The sequence below is a fragment of the Typopeltis vanoorti genome, chromosome 23 (genome assembly GCF_054136105.1).
Source record: "Typopeltis vanoorti isolate ZY-2024b chromosome 23, IOZ_Tvanoo_1.0, whole genome shotgun sequence".
Lineage (NCBI taxonomy): Eukaryota > Metazoa > Arthropoda > Arachnida > Uropygi > Thelyphonidae > Typopeltis > Typopeltis vanoorti.
The window spans coordinates 39,993,207-40,012,945 of record NC_143571.1 but is presented as its reverse complement, the minus strand read 5'-3'; the positions used below and the strand labels follow the sequence as shown (position 1 = coordinate 40,012,945).

Below are 19,739 nucleotides of genomic sequence, written 5' to 3'. Positions count from 1 at the left end.
TTGAGGCGTGACGTGTGCTTATCTCTTGAATGTAGTTCCATGACATGTAGTCTAAGAATGCCGCTGATTGGTTTTCTAAAGATGATTTTTTCATAAAGACAAAAGCTAAATTGCATTTGGTATCGTTGATTCTTTCTGATTAAAGTTCTAATTTTGCTTTTTTGTAAATTCTGTGTGTCCTTTCTGTCGCTATGACTTCCCTGAATGTAGGAATTTCGGAATGATAGAAAAGAACTTACAACATTTTAAGAAGATAAGCCTGTTAATACAAAGTCCAATACTTCTGAGGATCTTCTGATAAGCTTTTATAAGTTGGATTTTATCCTCATCATAAGGGATATGATGATTATCAGCTATGTCGACTTGATATATAGATATGTTCATATTATTTACTGACTGAATTCCGAGAATTAGAAAAAACAAATTAATTTAATTTGTTTGTAGGTTCAGTTCAAACTAAATTCCAGTTCATAATCTGTTATTGTAGTGGTACAATGTTTCTTTACGGTGTCTTTATGTTTGCTTTTAATGTCCTCGTGTCTGAAGAAGTCGGCATTCCGACAAAACATGTTGTGTGTTAAATTAAATTAATTTGTTTTTTCTAATTCTCGGAATTCAGTCAGTAAATAAGCTAAACATTAGATCATATATATATATATATGTCTGTATAGTTAGCCTAGTGGCTTTGTGCTTCGCAACCATATGCCTGGGGAAGGAGTGTCCTAGGCTCGATTCCCGTCGACGACGTGAGGAGCTTAAGGATCCTCCTCAGCCACAGCCAAGTTAGCGGGTCTTGGGCGTGGACAGCAGGGTTTTTTCTGCCAGTTTATCTGGGGTTTTTCATCCCACAAGCAGGCAAATCGGACCCATGAACACACAGGCTACAGTCATAAATACAGCAAGGAAGGCAACAGGAAATCACCTTGCGTCACTATCTCCTTAGTAATCAGTGCAATCCTCTCAAGAGAGGAAACCACATGATCAGATCATATATATATATATATATGTGCCACAACTCCAATTAGAAGAATAATATAATACAATGATAATTTATTGTACTTGACTGCTTTTATGGAGATGAAATGTAATTGAATACTTTTATGAACAAAATTTGAGATGCAATGTAATTTAATCAATTTAATACTTTTTTTTGAACAAATTTCTTTAAAATAAAATTATGGGAATATAAAATATAAATCAGAGTTTTGTAAGAATTCATGTAAATTAATTTGATAATACAAGACAAGAATTCTAAACAAGGATTTTCATGATCTGTATATTGCCAAGAGAGATGTTATCACAGGATGCCATATCAGTGAGCTATCAGTTCACAGCAAAGTATTACCCAAAATCAATTGAATGCAACATTATATCAGTTCAGAGCACGGCATTACCCAAAAACAATTGTATGCAACATTATCAGCTGATGAAATGTGAGATGTCAACTCAGCTAAGAAATGCACGCTAAGGTGTTGAAAGCTTTTTCATTTGGTTATACTATAAATTAAAGATGCCAAAACATTATATTCTTGGTTTCATCCTTTATCCAAGTGTAAAGAAACAAAGTCTGCATGTGAAGTAACTTCACAACTGGGCTACTTGTATATAAAAGCTGATGACTTCACATCAATTGCCTTAGTATTCCATAATGCAAACAACGTATCCTTACGGACATGTATAATGCCATGCATTATGGGAAGAGCAACTCAGACTGGTTTTATTTGACCTTTACTGAAGTCTCATCAGTGGAAGCCAGATCCAGAAGTGATACCAAGGCTGGTGTAATGCAGTAGCCATATTTCCATATACAAGTAGTCCAAAGGTTTCACACCTTATTACTAAAATACTCTGGATTAGAGATAGATGTTGACAGCTTTTTCACTTGTTTATACTATAAATTAAAGATGCCAAGAAATTATATTCTTGGAATCTTTAATGGAATCTTAGTGTGCATTAAATTTATAATTTAATGCACACTAAGGTCTACGTGATTAACACCAAGGAAGCAAAGGGTGCTTGAAGAGTGATACAGAAATATTGGCAGTCCAATATGGAAATGAACAACCAGGAGTTTAGAGTTTACAGAATGTAAATTTGTAGAACTACATTACATAAAGAATTGCATAGTCTTGGATGAATATGGTAACTTTTACACATAACCGAAAACCAACTGTGGTACAGTGCAGACTACACTGGTGGAAAGAACAACATAATTGGATCCATAGAGAAGTGGGAGTATGTGATATGGATCAATGAATCATGTTACTCCTTTTTTCTGATTGATGGGGGCGGGGTACACTGTGGAGATGCCTGGCAAATTCCTTATGCCTGAGTGCATCCAGCTGTGAAATTTGGTGGAGGAGATATAATGGTCTAAAGATATTTCTCCTGATATGGACTCAGATACTGGTTGTAGTGCCAGGAAGGAACGAATGCAGAGATATATATAAAGATTTGTACGGTGGCAGTTTTACAAAACAAATCATCATCATCATCATGCTTTTCAAGGATTTAGGCCTAAAGTGGCCTATTGAATCTGTTTAGAGGATGCCCTGGTTTTCTTTTTCCTAATAGTTTGTAATCTTTCTGTTTTCATTCTTTCAACATGTTCCATCCATTTATGTTTATATTTTTTCATTTTTTCCATTACTGATTCCTGGTTTAATTCTTTCATAATTTCTTCATTTCTTTTGTGATAAAATAGAGTATATTTTGCAGTTTTTCTCATAAATTTCATTTCAGCTATCATTAATCTTCGTTTGTCTTTTTTGTTTTATTGTCCAGATTTCACTTCCATACAATAGGATTGATAGGGATAATGTATCATATACTTTTAGTCTGGTTTGTTTTTGAACTTGGTTAGGTTTAAATATAGAGTTAATTACACCTGTTATTTTTAAATATTTTGCAATTTTTAGGTTTATATCTTTTTCATTTTCATATATAATCATACACCCTAGGCAGTTAAATGAATTCATCTGTTCTCCATTTACAATCTTGTTATCTATTATTATTTTTACCTATTATTTGTTCATAGCATTAGTTATTTTAGTTCTTATTGGAACTAAAATAACTTGTCCTTTCATGACCACCATTTTTGATTTTTCTGTTGATATTATCATTCTACAATCTTTGGATATTTCATTTAAATTTAAAATATCTTTCTGTAAGTTATCTTCAGAATTTGTAATTATTATTTGGTCATCAGCAAAAAGGAGAGTGTTTAAGTTCAGAGTAGGAGAAAGTTTAATACCTTGATGGAAACTTTTATTCCATTAAGATAAATATTAAAAACAGTTGCTGAAAGGGGACATCCCTGTCAAACTCCTTGGTTTATCTCTCTCAGGTATGATAGTTCAAAATTTAATCTTATTTGTATTTTATTTTTATATATATATTTATGATAGCTTTTAGAATATTATTTGATATTTGTCTTTCTTGTAATATGTTAAATAAAATACTTTTAACTTTATCAAATGCTTTTTCAAAGTCAATAAATGAAATATGTGTTTCTAAGTTGTATTCTCTTCGTTTCTCTATTATTAATTTTAGGCAAATAGGTATATATCATCGTCCTTTTCTAAATCCATTTTGTACTACCAAAATAAAACTTTCAGAATATTTTATTAATTTCTTATTTAAAATTCTGCTATATATTTTGTAACAGGAATTTAGAATACTTATACCTCTATAATTTTTAGGGTCATCTCTACTACCTTTTTTAAAGATAGAGATCACTATTGCTTTTTTTCATTCTATTGGTGGGTTACTTGTTGAATAGATTTTATTATTTAAAAATAGTAAGAATCTTTCTTTGAGCTTTATTCCTGCATAGTTATATAATTCTGAACCTATGTTATCTTCTCCAGGTGATTTTCCATTTCTTGTTTCTTTCAGGCTGATTTCTAATTCTTCTTTAGTTATTTCCTTTTCTTTTTCATTAAATGTTTGCCAGTTATCTTTTTTAAACTATTTATCTGTCCACAGTTCTGTATATAAATTTAAAAATTCTTCTAATTTTGATTTGGTATTTAATTTTATGCTTTCTTTAATATCTGTACTTAAATGTACAAAACAAATACATGTGTCTTTAAATACAACGATGCATTATGCCATACTCTGCATGCTATTAAGTGATATGGTTTGAAGAAAATAATGTAGAAAAACTTGACTGAGCAGCAGAGACTCCCAGTGTCAACCATTATAATACCTTTGAGATAAAATGGAATGTAAAGTGCATATCAGGCCAGTGTATCCAACAGCTGAATGTGGACTGGTGATTCTAATGCAGAAAGAATTGTCTAAAATACATGACTCATATTAGCAGCGATTGGTGTTGAGTAAGGAGAAAGATTTTTCACTTTGTTACAAAGTAAATTAGTAATTATAATGGCTTTGCAGCCATTTGGTGTGAGGTTGAAGTAAGCACAAATTTTAGATATTTAGTAGGTGAAACAGGCCAGGAAATGCAGAGGAGATGATTCTGAAATCTTCATATAGATGAGACTGATGAATGACAGGAGAGTGATAATAATGGGTGACTAACTATGGAAGCAAGAAATAACATGTATGAGTAAGGAAATTGAATTCCTCAAGCTATTCAGGGACAATTAACTTATACTGCATGTACTTGACCAAACTTGTGGGACTTGTGGGACAATTCCACTGACTGTGTGAGAAAACCACACAGTTTTCACATGGGAAGAAGCTAGGAGGTACAAGGGAACAAGAGGAATATGTGGAATTACAGAGCAGGGGACTATGATAAATTAAGGAAACAGACTGGTGATGTGCAGTGGCTTGAGCAACTGATGAGAAGAGAAATCAGCAGTGCCTGGGATAAGGTCTGGAGCCAGTTACTCAGGATACAATCTGACAGTGCCATAAGGTTGGGAGGATAAATAAAGTATAGATGAATTATAGAATTATGTAGGAGCTTCTGAGAAAGAGGACATTATGGAAGAGATATGAAGAACAGTGTATCCCTTTGGCAGCATGAGAAGTATAGTGTCATACAAGTGAAGTGTAGTGAAGAAAGAGAAACTGGCATATGAAAGGAGATTACCTGAAGCAGTAAAGCAAAATACTGGAGAATTCTACATTTATGTTGCTTGTAAAAGAAAGGGTGAATATGAAAGACTGATTTTTAGTTCACTAGAGATGGAACATGAATCACACCTACCAAAGATATAGTGCAAATGTTCAATGAGTATTTTGTTAGTGTATTTCATGTTAGAGAGGATTAAGAGTAGTGTTTAACAGCAATAGGAGGGAGAACAGAAAAGTGACAGTTCAAGAATGGAAAGTGTTTAGAATATTAAGTAACCTTGATGTTAAGAAAGCAGTAGGATAGGGCAGGATATCACTACATATACAGTATTACAGGAATATGCAAAAGAGCTAGCAGTGCCTATGAACTGGTTGTTCAATAGAAGTCTTGCAAAAAGGAACAGTCCTAGAAGAGTGGAAAAAATGAAAAATAATGCCACTGCATAAGGGAGAATCCAAGTTGGTAGTGTCAAACTACAGGCCACTGTGTACATCACTAGCATGTAGTGAGAGTGTTACAGAGGCTGGTCAGAGATAGAGTACAAACATGGATTGATGAGAAAGGAAATCTTTTGAGGAAGCAGCATGGGTTTGTTAAGGATAGGCCATGATTTAGCAACATGGTTGCATTTTATAATCAGGTGATTAGTGTGCTGGACAGAGGAGATGCTTATATAGTGATTTATCTGGATTCCACTAAATGTTTGAGTACCACATCATAAACTAGTGTTGACACTGAGAAAGATGAGGATGGATAGTCATTTGGTAGCTTGGTTATATGGATGTTAACTGACAGGAGCCAGCAAGTCGAGTATGGGAATGCAGTATCCCGATAAAGGAAGGTGATGAGCAGGTTACCACAGTTTTCTGTTCTGAGTCCACTGTTGTTTAGGTAACTTTACAGTTGTCTTAAACACCAGAGATTATATGAAAAAGATCATAGACTTACTCTCTGACACATCTACCTATCGTGCATTAGATTCAGATCCCACAGGAAAAAATCGCAATGAAACAAACAACTTGTTATGTAATATGGACAGCTGGCCAACAGACCTAAAACGAAGATTAACGTCATTACATCCACTAACGCTGTGACTATATCTCTCCCAAAGTGCACAAAAATGGAATACCTTTACGCCCTATAGTGGAGGGAATTAATTCTCCCACATACTTATTATCAAAACGCCTTGCCAGTCTCCTAAAGGCACATCCGTAATTCGGATACCTACATAAAAAATTCACAACATTTCGTTGATAAATTGAAGAACATCACGAAAACAGACATTCTTTCAAGCCTGGATGTAATATCACTCCTTCCTTATTTACTAATGTTCCAGTAGAAGAAGTAATCAGCATTTTGAGCAACCTTTTCCCTCAAGATATTGCTTCACTTTTCAATCATTGCCTAAAATCTAATTTTTTCTTATGGAATGGAACGATTTACGAACAATTAACAGGCCTTGCAATGGGCAGCCCCTCTTCCCCCACCCTTGTGCAGATCTCTTTATGGAGAAACTGGAAAATGACATTCTGTCTCAATTAGACACTAAACCCACAGTGTGGTGGAGGTATGTGGATGACATCTTTATCGTATGGAAAAACACAGAAAAAGATCTTTTTCATTTTCTGAACAAGATTAACTTCTTCCATCACAAAATAAAGTTTACCTTGGAACTTGAGAAGAACAAACAATTGTCATTCCTAGATACCTTAATTAAAAAACAAATGGATGGACATATCAGCCTTGCAGTCTATCGCAAACCAACCAACACAGGTCGATATTTGCACTTCACATTTTCGCACCACATTTCTCAAAAACTGAGTATTGTACACATGCTCAAAAATAGGGCCACTCGCATCACAACAGAAGAAAAAGATCTCAAAGATGAATTATCCCATATGTTAAAAACCCTGATAGACAATGGTTATCCAAAAAAACTGATCCATAAGATTCTTTTCTGCGAGCCGCCACAACAACAGTCTGAGGAAACACGTTACAAATCCACCATTGCCATTCGTTATACTGGGACAGTTTCTAAAAAGATTGCTACACTCTTCAAGCCACATGAAATACGAGTGACTTTTAAACCTTTAAAGACTATCTGCCACTTTTTAAGATCTCTGAAAGCCAGTAATGCTTTCTTCAAATATGCTGGTGTCTATAACATCCCCTGTTCATGTGGATTAAATTACATTGGTCAGACCTCAAGAAGTTTGGAAATAAGGAAAAGAGAACACGTCAGAGATGTAAACAACAACAGAGAAGACGGCTCTGGGTTAGCACTTCATTTCTTGAGGAGAAACCATACCATCGAATGGGACAAAAGCTCCATGCCCTATTTAGAGGAATATTTCTGCTCCCGAAACATAAAAGAAGCTATAGCAGTCATCCATTCTAAACGCAACCTCAATAGAAATCAAGGATTAATTCTAGCTGATATTTGGAAGACCCTCATAAGATCACTAAGCTCGCCAGAGTTAAATTTCACTACTAATTACAGAACATTCCTGGATAACAACACTTGATATCATATACGCTCCATGCATTTGATGTACGCATTCGTCAGTATTTGTAAAAAATACAATTGTATTCGGTTCATTCCTTCACGAACAGTTTAAGTTGTTTTGTATCTCTTTTATACACCCTGATGAAGCCAGACAGTTAAGTTGGCAAAATTTGTTGGTGTTTTTTACTTAGTATCAATTATTAAAATCCTTCGGCCAATACAACCCAGTTTATGTTAATTCTTGCATAAACTTATTATATTCCATGTTGATATGTATAGTCTGAGTTTCCTAATTTTTTCAAAGTTACAACATGTGATGTTGAAGACCTCGAAGGGTTTACTCCATCTTTGTCATTTTTACTTTGAAATCCTAGCCTTTACTGTAGTTAAAAACAGATAAGATCACAGGAAGGCCAACCTGATCTGCATCTTTCTTTATCCTTTAATGGTATAGGAAAATTATAGTACTCTTGGAATAATAAGTGGTGGTTTTTCCCAAGTCCATCCATCAAGGATACCCATATATAACAGATTTATGTCTTGTACAGGTCTGAGAGAAGTCTCACCCCTGGCAACACTGCCATTCTGTCCTTGTGAGGAACTGTCAGTCACTTCCACTCAAGTAATCTTTGCTGGTCTAGATTTAGCTATTTTCAGAGTTGCATCATGACTATAAGCAGCTTGGAGGCCCACAGTCTGCACTATACGTCATCCCATACTACTTGCATTATCAATTTCCTATGCAGACATGCTAAACTGGGATCAGGGTACCATCAGCATGATAAATATGTATAAAGTAGTAAAGGATCTGTACTGTATTAAAACAGAAGAAGAAGTTGGCAGAAGAGACCATTCCTTAAAGTTCTATAAGGTGGCTGCAAATAAAGTAGTAAGGAGCATGGTGGGTTAATGTAATACATTGCTGGCAAGTGTGTTGAGTGCCAAAACCTTGGAAATCAGAAGATAATAATACATCAATGGAGTAAATAGGTTATTTGAAAAATTGGAGGAGAATGAAGAGAATAAACTAAATTATTAAATATATTTTCTAATATGCATTTTACACATGTTACTTCTGTACTCGTTACAAACCTGAATAAAAGCAGGGTGATCATTTGGAGCTGGAACTCTTCTAAAATTCTGAAGTCCAATCTATACATGTAAAAAACAAAAATAATTATAAATATAACTCTACAGAATAATTAATTATAACTAAGTATATAACTACTACATGTAGATGGTGTGAGGGTGACATATGCAGAAGAGGTTGTTCAACTAATGAGTGCCCAATTTGGTAAATGCTATCAACCTGGTATATGTGCCATTGAGCTCAATGCTGCCTCTTCACCAAATGAAGAAACTGAGGTGAAAAAGGATAGGAGTATTAGAGCTGTTGCACAAATTGAATGAGAATTCAACATCAGCACAGATGCTAAAAGAGTGTTCAGATGAACTTGCTATTCCTTTGACCAAGCTATATAATCTGAGCCTCAGAACAGATAAGATTCTGGAAAGAATGTATGATAATCCCATTGCGGAAGGGTGATGCAAAGACCAGTGTATCCAATTATCAACTAATCAGTATCTCAGGAGTGGTGGAGAAGATTTTGGAAAAGTTGGTTAGGGCTTGCATTCAGAAATGGGTTGACAGAGAATCTCTACTTTGCAATGAACAGCATGGGTAAAGGGAAAGTCGTGTTTTAGCAACTTTCTCACAATCTCACAATTGAGCTAGACAAAGAGAATGGATATGCCATGATACTTTTGGATTGTGCTAAGGCTTTTGACAGAATACAGCATGAAAGACTGTTGCATAAATTGGAGAAGAGGGGATTGGATTATAAAATATTAGACATGGATAAGAGGATGGATGAGTGACAGATATCAAAAGTAGTATACGGGAGAATGTGAGTTTGCAAGATTTAAAGTATCCAGTGGCACCACAAGGATTAATCCTTGGTTCACTGTTATTTAATCTGTATAGTAATGACATTGGGAAGGATTTGACAGGTGATATACAGCTATTTGCTGATGATGCAAAGATAGGGGTAATCAGGAATGCTGCTGCTGATATGCAATATTTGCAGAATGATTTAAATAGGCTGGAATTGTGGGCAAGGGAAATAGATATCAGTTCAATGTCAGTAAATGTAAAGTCATGCACTTTGGCATGATTAGATATCCAAATGTCATATTATGTTGGTTGGATTATGCTAAACAAAACTGATCAGGCTAGGGATCTTGGAGTGGTAGTAGATAGGAAGTTGAAGTTCAGGGGCCATGTAGCCAAGATTGTAAATTCAACTCAAAAGATAATTGCAATGATGAAACGATCTCTGACATGTAAAGATAAGGATGTCATTTTGCTCTTTACAAGGCCAGGACTATTGCGCACAGTCTGGACTCCTGGTTTCCATTATGATTCTGATATAGTGGATGGGGGAGACAGAGAGAGAGAGAGAGAGAGAGAGAGAGAGAGAGAGAGAGTGGAAAGGAAAGTGTTAAAAATGATATCAGGATTGTGGAATACTGCTTGTGAAGACAGATTGAGAATTTCTAGACTGTGGACAGCAGCAAACAGGAGAAAGAGGGGTGATATGATTGAGGCCTACAAACTTCTGAAAGGGTCATACAGGATTTCAGCTAATGGAATTTTTTAATTTATGGAGGGTAGGGAAAAGGACAAGAGGGGCATCCTCAGAAGCTGAAAATGAATGCTGCTAAAAAGGGGTGAAATCTAGATTTTTCTCACATAGCATGGTGCATGATTGCCATGGGATGTTGTGTGTCCAAGCAGTGTGAATGAATTCATGGACACACATGATAGCTGGTGCATGTAGTATGTGCGTGTAGAATTATTATTAATAATAATATAAAAAATTGCATATAGCTGAAAAGAATTACAATGAAAATACAAAAAATAATATCAAATTACAATTACTAGTTAGCTTGATTTGCTATCAAGCTAACTAATGATAACTGCGCATTATCTGAATGCTAATGTACATCAACTCTAAAATCAAAAAGAGCAATTGTTTTAAGACTGTAATTCTCTTGCCATGGTATGACAGAAGCAAACTTGAGCCAATGCATGCATTGTGCAGGAGGAATAGTTTATAGAGTGAATTTAATGGATTGAAGGATTTGTATAAGCCTAACAGACTTCATTCAAATGGATTTGGATTTAGGTGTCTGGAGAAAGTGTTGACCTTTGGTGAAAGACTGGAGACTGCACAATCAGGAAAATGAGAACTATCAGGGGGGATATAGGCAAGAATGTATGTGTGTGTATGCAGAAATTGTTCAGGTGAGTAAGTGTGAGAAAAGGAATGAACAAAAAAAAGATGAATAAAGTTTCTTGGAACTTAAATATGATTGCAACAATAATTACAAGATGCAAGGATACTGCAATTCATGTACACTAATGCCAGAAGCATCAGGAATAAGGTTCAGGAGTTTCTAGCAATTGTTTAGTTCTACTTGGCCAAAAGCTATTGTATTACCAAGAATGGTTGGCAGGGGATGACAAAAGGATAGAAATAGAATGTGAAATGTATTGTATTTTCAGGAAGGAAATGCAGAACAAGATGGAGGTGTATTTCTGATTATAAAAGAATTGAAACAGACAAGTAGAAATTCAGCAAAAAGACAATGCATTTGAGGCTATCTGATGCAAAGAAAGATGTAAAGAAAATACATTAGCATATTAGATGAATGAGTCAGGGTGAGTAATTATTATGGGGAACTTCAACTAAGGGACAGATTCAAAGGGTAAAAGAACACTTGAAGATGGGAGGAAGAGTGGGAAGAAGAGAAGAACAAAATGGAATTTATGCAGTACTAAGGTATGACTACCTTAAACAGCATGAGATAGAGGGGATTAGAACTACATGTAACCCCATTATATAAAGTGGAGCAAATGGGAATGAATAATAATAAGCTTGTTGATGGATGCCAAATAGTAGTATGGCAAGTAGAATTCAAAAGAAGGCAGATGATCAGTGGTATGCCAATTTGGGTTGTTATTCGATTTGTCCATTAATGATGTAATGAATGATTTGAAGACGGGGAATATCTGGTTGTTTGCTGATAATGTCAAACAGAGGAGGGCTGGTAATACCCCCCTTTCTTTAACCAACCTGTAATTTAATGACAATTGTGTTAAAATAAGCTGAAAATATAAAAATTTTGATATCAGTTTATTAAGAAAATTTAGATTCATATCTTTTTATTATTATTATAATTCTTCTTCTTATTATTATTCTCTATGGGGTCTTGATAATACACACAGCTCATCATACCGTGCCTTAAATACATTCAAATTCTCTGCAGACACTGCACTCTCAGGCAATGCATTCCAATCACTCACAACTCTCCATGCAAAAATTCTGTTCTCAATCCCTTGTTCATACCATCCTTCTACAGCTTCCAGGGATGACCTCTCATTCCCCCCAATCTCCCACCATTTTATGAAAAATCTCTTCAACATTAATCCTATAACAACCCCTTACTAACTTGTATGTCTCTATCGTATCACCACTCTTCCTCCTATCCACTAGACTCTGCAAATTGCATCGTCTCAACCTTTCTACATATTCAACATTCCAGAGACCAGAAACTACCTTAGTCAATTGCTTCTGGATTCTCTCCAATATCTCTTTATCCTTTAGAAAACCAGGTGACAAAATCTGTGCACAGTAGTCCATATGTGGCCTAATCAAGGCCTTATATAATGGAATCAGAATCTCGTTACGCATACAAGTCAGTGTCTTCACATTCCCCAAATTGTGTTGTCCTCACAATTTTGGCAATATGTCCTCTAAATTTCTGATCCTTATCCACCATCACCTGAAGATCTCTTATTTCCTCCACCTCCAACAATATATCCCCACTAAGTGTAAATTCTACATCCCATTTTTGATTTCCAAATTTTAAAATCTTACATTTCACAACACTGAACTGGCATCTGCACTCCTGTGCCAATTCACTCAGTCTATTCAAGTCATCTAGTAAGGACACAACATTTGCTCTATTCCTCATAGTTCATTCCAACTTTGCATCATCTGCAAACAACTGAATATCCTCATTCAAATCTTCTCCAATATCATAAACATAGAGATTAAACAACAATGGCCCCAAAACAGATCCCTGAATCACACCACTAGTGACTTTCCCCTTCTGGGATATTGCTTCCCCATACACAACTTTTTTGATAACTATCTGACAGCTCAATCCAATGCACTAGTCTAATATCCAACTCCATGCACTCTAGTTTGACTATCAACTTATCATGCAGTAATATATCAAAAGCCTTTGCAGAGGCTAAAGTATACACCTTACCGTAATAAGTTAGATTAATAAAACATGACCTCACTTTAGCAAATCCGTGCTGACATCAAACATAATACCATCAACTCAATTCTGGATTCTGATTCTCACCAGCCTCTCCAGCACTTTAACCACAACACCTGAAACACAGATTGGCATATAATCTGATGCTTGAGTTCTGTCAGCTCCCTTATGAAGTGGTACAATATTGCCTTCCTTCCACTTCTTTGGAACTTGACCCAGTATAAGACTCATATTAAAGAAATAATACAAAATAGATGTCACCTCCCTAGCCCATTCCCTCAAAATACGTGGTAATATATCATTAAGACCCATAGCTTTGTTAACATTTAGTTTACTTAATTCTACATACACCTCTTGCTCACTCTCAGTCCTTCACTGTTCTCAAACTCTCCATGTCACATTCACAATGATGAAAGACCTTTATGAATTGCTCATTTAATATCTCAACTATATCCTCTGCAGCAGTTATCCTTATACCATTTTCTCCAATCAATATCATCCTATTGTAATCATCCTTTTTTTTTTTTTACATATCAAAAGAACATATTAAAATTCTATATGTTGAAAGAACTCCCTAGGTTTTTTTTGGGGGCTTCATTGATGCTCATACTACACTTTTACTACCCTTACAATGTTCTCTCTCTCTGCCTGTTCTTTGTACTCCTCATGGAAATGAATATTATCATTCATCTTATGTTGCCTCGATAATCATTCTTTTTCTGTATTGCATGCTTAATCCCTTAATTCTCTTTAACCTTCTGATACTTGAAATATATTTAGACATTGCTTCTACTAGGCAGCTCTTTAATAGCATCAAAGCAGCATTGATTTCCTTTCCACCCAACTCCACATTCCATGACAGCTGCAAGCTGTCTCCTGACCTTCTATAATCACTAGCTTTGTGTAGTTCCACATAAACCTTTTCTGTACAGAAGTCCTCAAATGGCGAGCAACAACCACCCAGGTAATCAATTCATAGTCATGCTCATCAACTGGATACAATACAATTTGATACCTGATTTATAATGACATCCTCTGATGAGATGATCAAATCCAAGACACTCTCAACTCTCACATATCCTCAGTTACGTACCTGAGGTAGTTGTCCCTTAAAAACTTGAGAAGTTCATTTTCTTTACTTCTGGTTGCTATCTCATCATCCCAATGTATATTGCTATAACTAAAATCATTCATAATGATCACCCATTTCCTACACATTTGCTTATACATTTCATAGTCACTATCCTCCACATTAATCTATAGCAACATCTGACCAAGTATTTATAACCTCTTTTCTCTCATCAATAGTACTCCACCTCCCTTTTTTTTACTGTTTCTATCTTCATGAAAAGCATTAAATCCTTCCATCTCTATTCCTGTCAGGATGTCGTCCTCAGTCAACCATGTCTCACTTATTCCACCAATTTTGTGGTGAACAAACTCAATCACTGCAACTATTTCATTTCCCTTGATGGTACAATGACTTCAAAATTAATATGATAAGAGATATAAAAGATATAAAAATAAAATTATAAGAGAAATATTTAATATAACCAAAATAAATATGTATAACTGATTAAGTATATTATGTTATACTTTTTGTACCTAGAGTACAATCGACTCTTGCTATTGCAAACTTGCAGAGATCATAGCAGTAGTTTGTTTTAGTAGACAGATTGCTTTAACTAAAATTAGGAAGTTAAGCAAGTATTATCAGTATAGCTGGTTTTTAGAATTTTTTTAACATTCAGTGCATATATTTCAGCACTGGATCAAATGACAAGGCTATTTTTGAATTTTAAATGTTCAAGGGGTTTTATCTTTCTAGCAAAGCTCACAAAGGATCCTAAGTAATTTCTCAGATAATTAGATTGACTCAGACAATTTATTTTCTAATTAATTTCATCAAGTCAATGTGCTAACATAGCATTGGTTTTCTTTCTTGTGTTCACAATGAAACAGCATTCAGCTAAATATTCCAAAGTTCCATCCAGCTGTTGTAAACACATTTTTATTACTCTCAATCATTATCTTTGTGTTGGTTTTCACTCATTCAATCCTTCACTTAGTCTCATCTTATCTCTCAAATCCTTCAGACTTGGGGGTAAGATGAAAAAAAATATCTGATAAGCAGACATATATATATATAACTTCCATCAGCAGTAAAATTCAGTATCATGGATTGATGGTATCATCAGATTTGTAGGAGAAAGGAGAGCATGGACAGACAGTTTTGGAGTAATCTTGGAAAGGCCTTCATCCAGCAGTGGATTGACAATGGCTGATGATGATATATATATATATATATACAGGGTGTGTCAAAAAAATGTATACACACTTCAACAGCTGATAACTCACTTAATTTTCGTTATTTTGCAGGTTTAATGGATTTGAAATAATGGCTGAAACCAGACTAAGCTTTGAGGAAAGAAAATTTATCCTAAAATGCTATGGAAGTATGAAAACGTAGTGGAAGTGCAAAGAGAATTTCAATGAGATCCACCTACGAGACTTACTATCACTCGAATTAGAGATAAATTTGAAGAAGATGGAACTGTTCAAAATGTCCATAAGCAACGTTCAGGAAGACAACGAACAGCTACGAGGCCCGCAACAGAAGAAAGGTTGATTGAAACGTATCGTCAAAGTTCAAGAAAATCTGTGTGACAAGCATCTCGTGAAATAGTAGTATCAAAATCAAGTGTCCATCGCATGTTGAAGGGCAGTCATTGGAAAAGTTACATTCCAAGAAGAGTACATGCTCTCAACAAAGATGATCCGGATAGGAGAATGCAGGTTTGTGAGTGGTACTTGGAAAAATGTGAAGAGGACGCACAATTTCCAAGACGAATTGTGTGGAGTGATGAGGCCACGTTTAAATTAAATGGGTCAATTAACCGGAACAATTGAACTTACTGGGCACCTGAGAATCTGCATGTTATGGAGGAACATCATGTAAATTTACCAGGAGTGACGGTATGGTGCGACTTATCAGCACACGGATTAATTGGACAATTCTTTTTCGACGGTACTGTAATTGGTGCCAATTACTTGAACTTGCTGCATGAAGCAGTCATGCCACGTATTCAAGATAACTTTGCGGAAGAGGACTTTTATTTTCAACAAGATGGGGCACCCCTCACACTACCATCGAGATGTGAGGGCCTATCTTGATGAGACTCTACCCAACAGATGGATTGAAAGAAGAGGTTCTGTAGAATACCCCCTGCGTTCACCAGACCTCATGCCAATGGACTTCTTCTTATGGGGATTTCTCAAGGATAAAGTTTACACTTCAAAACTGGCAACAGTCGACGACTTGAAAGCAGCAATCGAAAGACAATGCACCCAGCTACAAGACGAAATGATGCTCAGTGTTTGCAATTCCATTGCTGCAAGTTATCAGCGGTCCCTGGACCAGAACGGTCATCAGTTTGAATACAGACGTTGAGAGATGAAAAGTACGTTTATGTGGTGTACTTTACAATGTGAAAGTTAACTGTCTTATAATAAATACCAACTTTATGATCATTCAAAGTCTGTATACATTTTTTTGAGACATCCTATATATATTGAATGAGATGATCCTTTCTTTTAGTGTTACATGGTGATCAGCATTCATTTAAAAATTTTTTATGGAATTTACAACAGTGTTAAAAAACTTTTTTATTATCCTGACGTTTTGATCTTCATATCAAGATCATCATCTGGAGCATACATAAATATACAAGACAAGCTGAGTTACATTATTAACTGTAAGCCAGAGAAACAATGATTTGATCAGATGTTATTCTACAAGCATGACCTCTAGTGAAAAAAAAAAAAAAAATTATTTATAAATTACATCAAGCTAAATTCTATTTATGATGACAGGATTAGACATTCTTTCTTACAGAAACAATGATGTCCTATTTTTAGTATTACAATTGTTATTTAAGATACGGAATTTTCTACAGTCCTGTTTATTAGTGAGGAAGGTTCTGTGGGTCGAATATATGCCTTCCATATGTTTGGGATTTTAAGACCATCATCATTGTTCAGATTGGAGTGTTTGATAATGATCTCACAGGCTTCCTTAAAATTTCCGTTCATAGTGCAATGTTCCGTTCATGTTTTAGTGCGATGTAGACACTTAGTGTTTTTCCAGACAATTCTGTGTAAGGTATTCAGGGCATGATCCGAAAGGCCAGCTTCACAATAATTATTATATTTAATGTATCGTTTATGTTCTTTTTGTCTGATAGGAATTGTGCGTCCTGTTTCTCCTATATATGGTATGTTGCAAGTACAATAAATACGGTATACTCCAGGGTGGGCTAGTGGAGGGAGTGGGTCTTTGGATGAGTTGAGTAAGCTTTTTGATTTCGTGGGAAGTTTAAAGGTGGCTTTGAGGTTGTATTTTTGTAGTACTCTGTTTATTTTGTCTGATATTCCTTTAATGTAGGGAATGGTTATAGTTTTACCGTAGTCTGGTTTGTCTTTGTTTTTTATTGCGGTTTTGTAGAGAATTTTGTTAATAGTGTTTTGGCTGTATCTGTTTTTTTGGAAAGTATTGCTGATAATTTTAAATTCATCTTTCAGTGCCTGTTCACTGGAACAGATCATCTGAGCCCTGTTTTTTAGAGTGTTGATGACACCTAGTTTTTGTGTTGGTAGGAGTTTATGTGTATATATTGTCCTGTATGTGTTGGTTTCCGGTAAACAGTGAAGGAAATATTGCCAGAGGAAAGACGTGACAAGTGTATCTAAAAACGGAAGTGTGTTATGTTTTTCAATCTCAATTGAAGAGAAAATTCACCTCAACAAAGGCGCAATGAATATACCACTGCATGGAAAAAGCACTAGAGAGCAGATCCAAGCTACCAGAAAAAGCCTAGGCCGCTACACAAAACCAGCTACTAGGAAAAAAACGGAACTTTCAAGCTACGTAAACAAAGATTTCTGTATGATCCTAGAAAAGATTATGGACAACACAGCAAACCACATTCTCCAAACGAAGAAAGAAAACTTAATTTCCAAATTCCAAAGACTAAAAGAACGACAAAACCAGCCGCTATATTCAAAGTTCTTCACGGTGAACAACAACAACCAACCAGAAGCAAGAAACAACTGGAGCCACCAATCACCCACAGGTATCAATAACATAGTCAACCTATCTAACCACACTCTAAACAAAGGCGAAATCTCTATACTTAACAAAGGTTTAAATTTTGCTATGGCACCGAAATCGATAAACAAACTTGAATTTATTTGTAATATTGAAAGAGGCCTAAGATTCATCCCAAATAACATCTTTCTTCTTCTTCTTTATACCTTCTTTTACCTTGTGGTGTCGAGGGTCCATTGATCATCGGACCTCAATCCGTTTACAGGATAAGGTGGTCAGCCCTATGCCCTGGTATATCCTATGGTATGTAGTGTTAAGTTCTCAAGGCCAGTTTGCCTGCTTTGCGGGATGAAAAACCCCAGAATAAACTGAGGAAAAAACCCTGCTGTCCACGCCCAAGACTGGCTAACTTGGCTATGGCTGAGGAAGATCCTTCAGCTCCTCACGTCACCGACGGGAATCGAACCTAGGACACCCCTTCCCCAGGCATATGGTTGCGAAGCGCAGAGCCACTAGGCTAACCGCGTGGACTACAAAATAACATAGCAGACAAAATACGTTTAGAAACTGCCAACATTTTAAAATCATAACAAAACAATAACTAAACACGAATTAACAGCGATAAAATCAGTTAAAACAAATCCGAACTTAGTAACAACCAGAGCCAATAAAGAAAATGCCACCGTTATTTTAAACCATACCACTTATGTAGAAAAAATGAATCTGCTGGTCTCTGACAATAACACATACCAATTAGTTAACTACAACCTAACCAATAGAATAAAAAACAAAACAGAGAAACTACTTAAGTCAATTACCACATGGCCTGAAGATACGGTCAAAAAACTATTTCTGCACTACACGCACTCTCCAAGAATTTACGGGCTACTGAAAATTCACAAAGAAAACACACCGCCAAGACCTATAGTTGAAGGAATTGATAGCCCGATGTATCACCTAGCCAAAAAATTATCGGTAACACTCAAGGAGTTGGTAGGTCATTCCCCCTCCTATATCAAAAACACACAACACTTCATAAACATCAAAGACATTACATTAGAAAAAGATGATTTATTAGTCAATTTTGACGTTTCTGCCCTCTTTACAAATGTCCCAATCAATGGCACAATCCTTCTCCTACAGAACAAATTCCCTTTAGATATTGCGCTGCTCTTTGTGCATGTATTACGTTCTGGTTATTTTGTATGGCAAAACGCCTTCTACCTACAAAAAGAAGGCACAGTCATGGGCTCGCCATTATCCCCCCCCTATTGCTAACTTTTACATGGAACATTTTGAGCAACTTGCTTTAGGTTCCTCCCCTCTAAAACCCAAAGTCTGGCTTAGATACGTTGAAGATCCTTTCTTTTAAGCTTACATGGTGATCCGAATGCATTTTTGAAAATTATGGAGACAACTACCGTGTTTGAATAAAAACTTTAGTTTAATATAACTAAAATCTACATTCGACGTTTCGACCTTTATGTCAAGGTCATCTTCTGGAGCATACAACTATGCACAGAAAACAAGCTACACTACAATCAAACTGGTTTGTTAAAGATACTGACCAAATGCTACAACAATTGTTGGCATGACCTCTGGTGAAAAAAATTAAGGAAGCCTGCAAAATCCTGATAAACCACCCAAATAACAACAAAGATGGCATGAAAATTCCAAGGATCTGAATGGCACACAATCAGCCTACCTAATATATAAGATCCAGC

The 19,739-nt window shown here is 35.6% G+C and overlaps 1 protein-coding gene across 3 annotated transcripts in view; it reads right to left on the bottom strand.

Moving 5' to 3' along the window:
• The window catches only part of FeCH (ferrochelatase, mitochondrial), a 227,938-nt gene that overhangs the window by 7,768 nt on the left and 200,431 nt on the right, over positions 1-19,739 (bottom strand). For all 3 annotated transcript variants that reach the window (XM_090412719.1, XM_090412718.1, XM_090412717.1), the window contains one exon: positions 8,649-8,708. In XM_090412719.1, the coding sequence (XP_090268845.1) occupies positions 8,649-8,708 (60 nt within the window). The remainder of the gene's footprint in view (positions 1-8,648; positions 8,709-19,739) is intronic.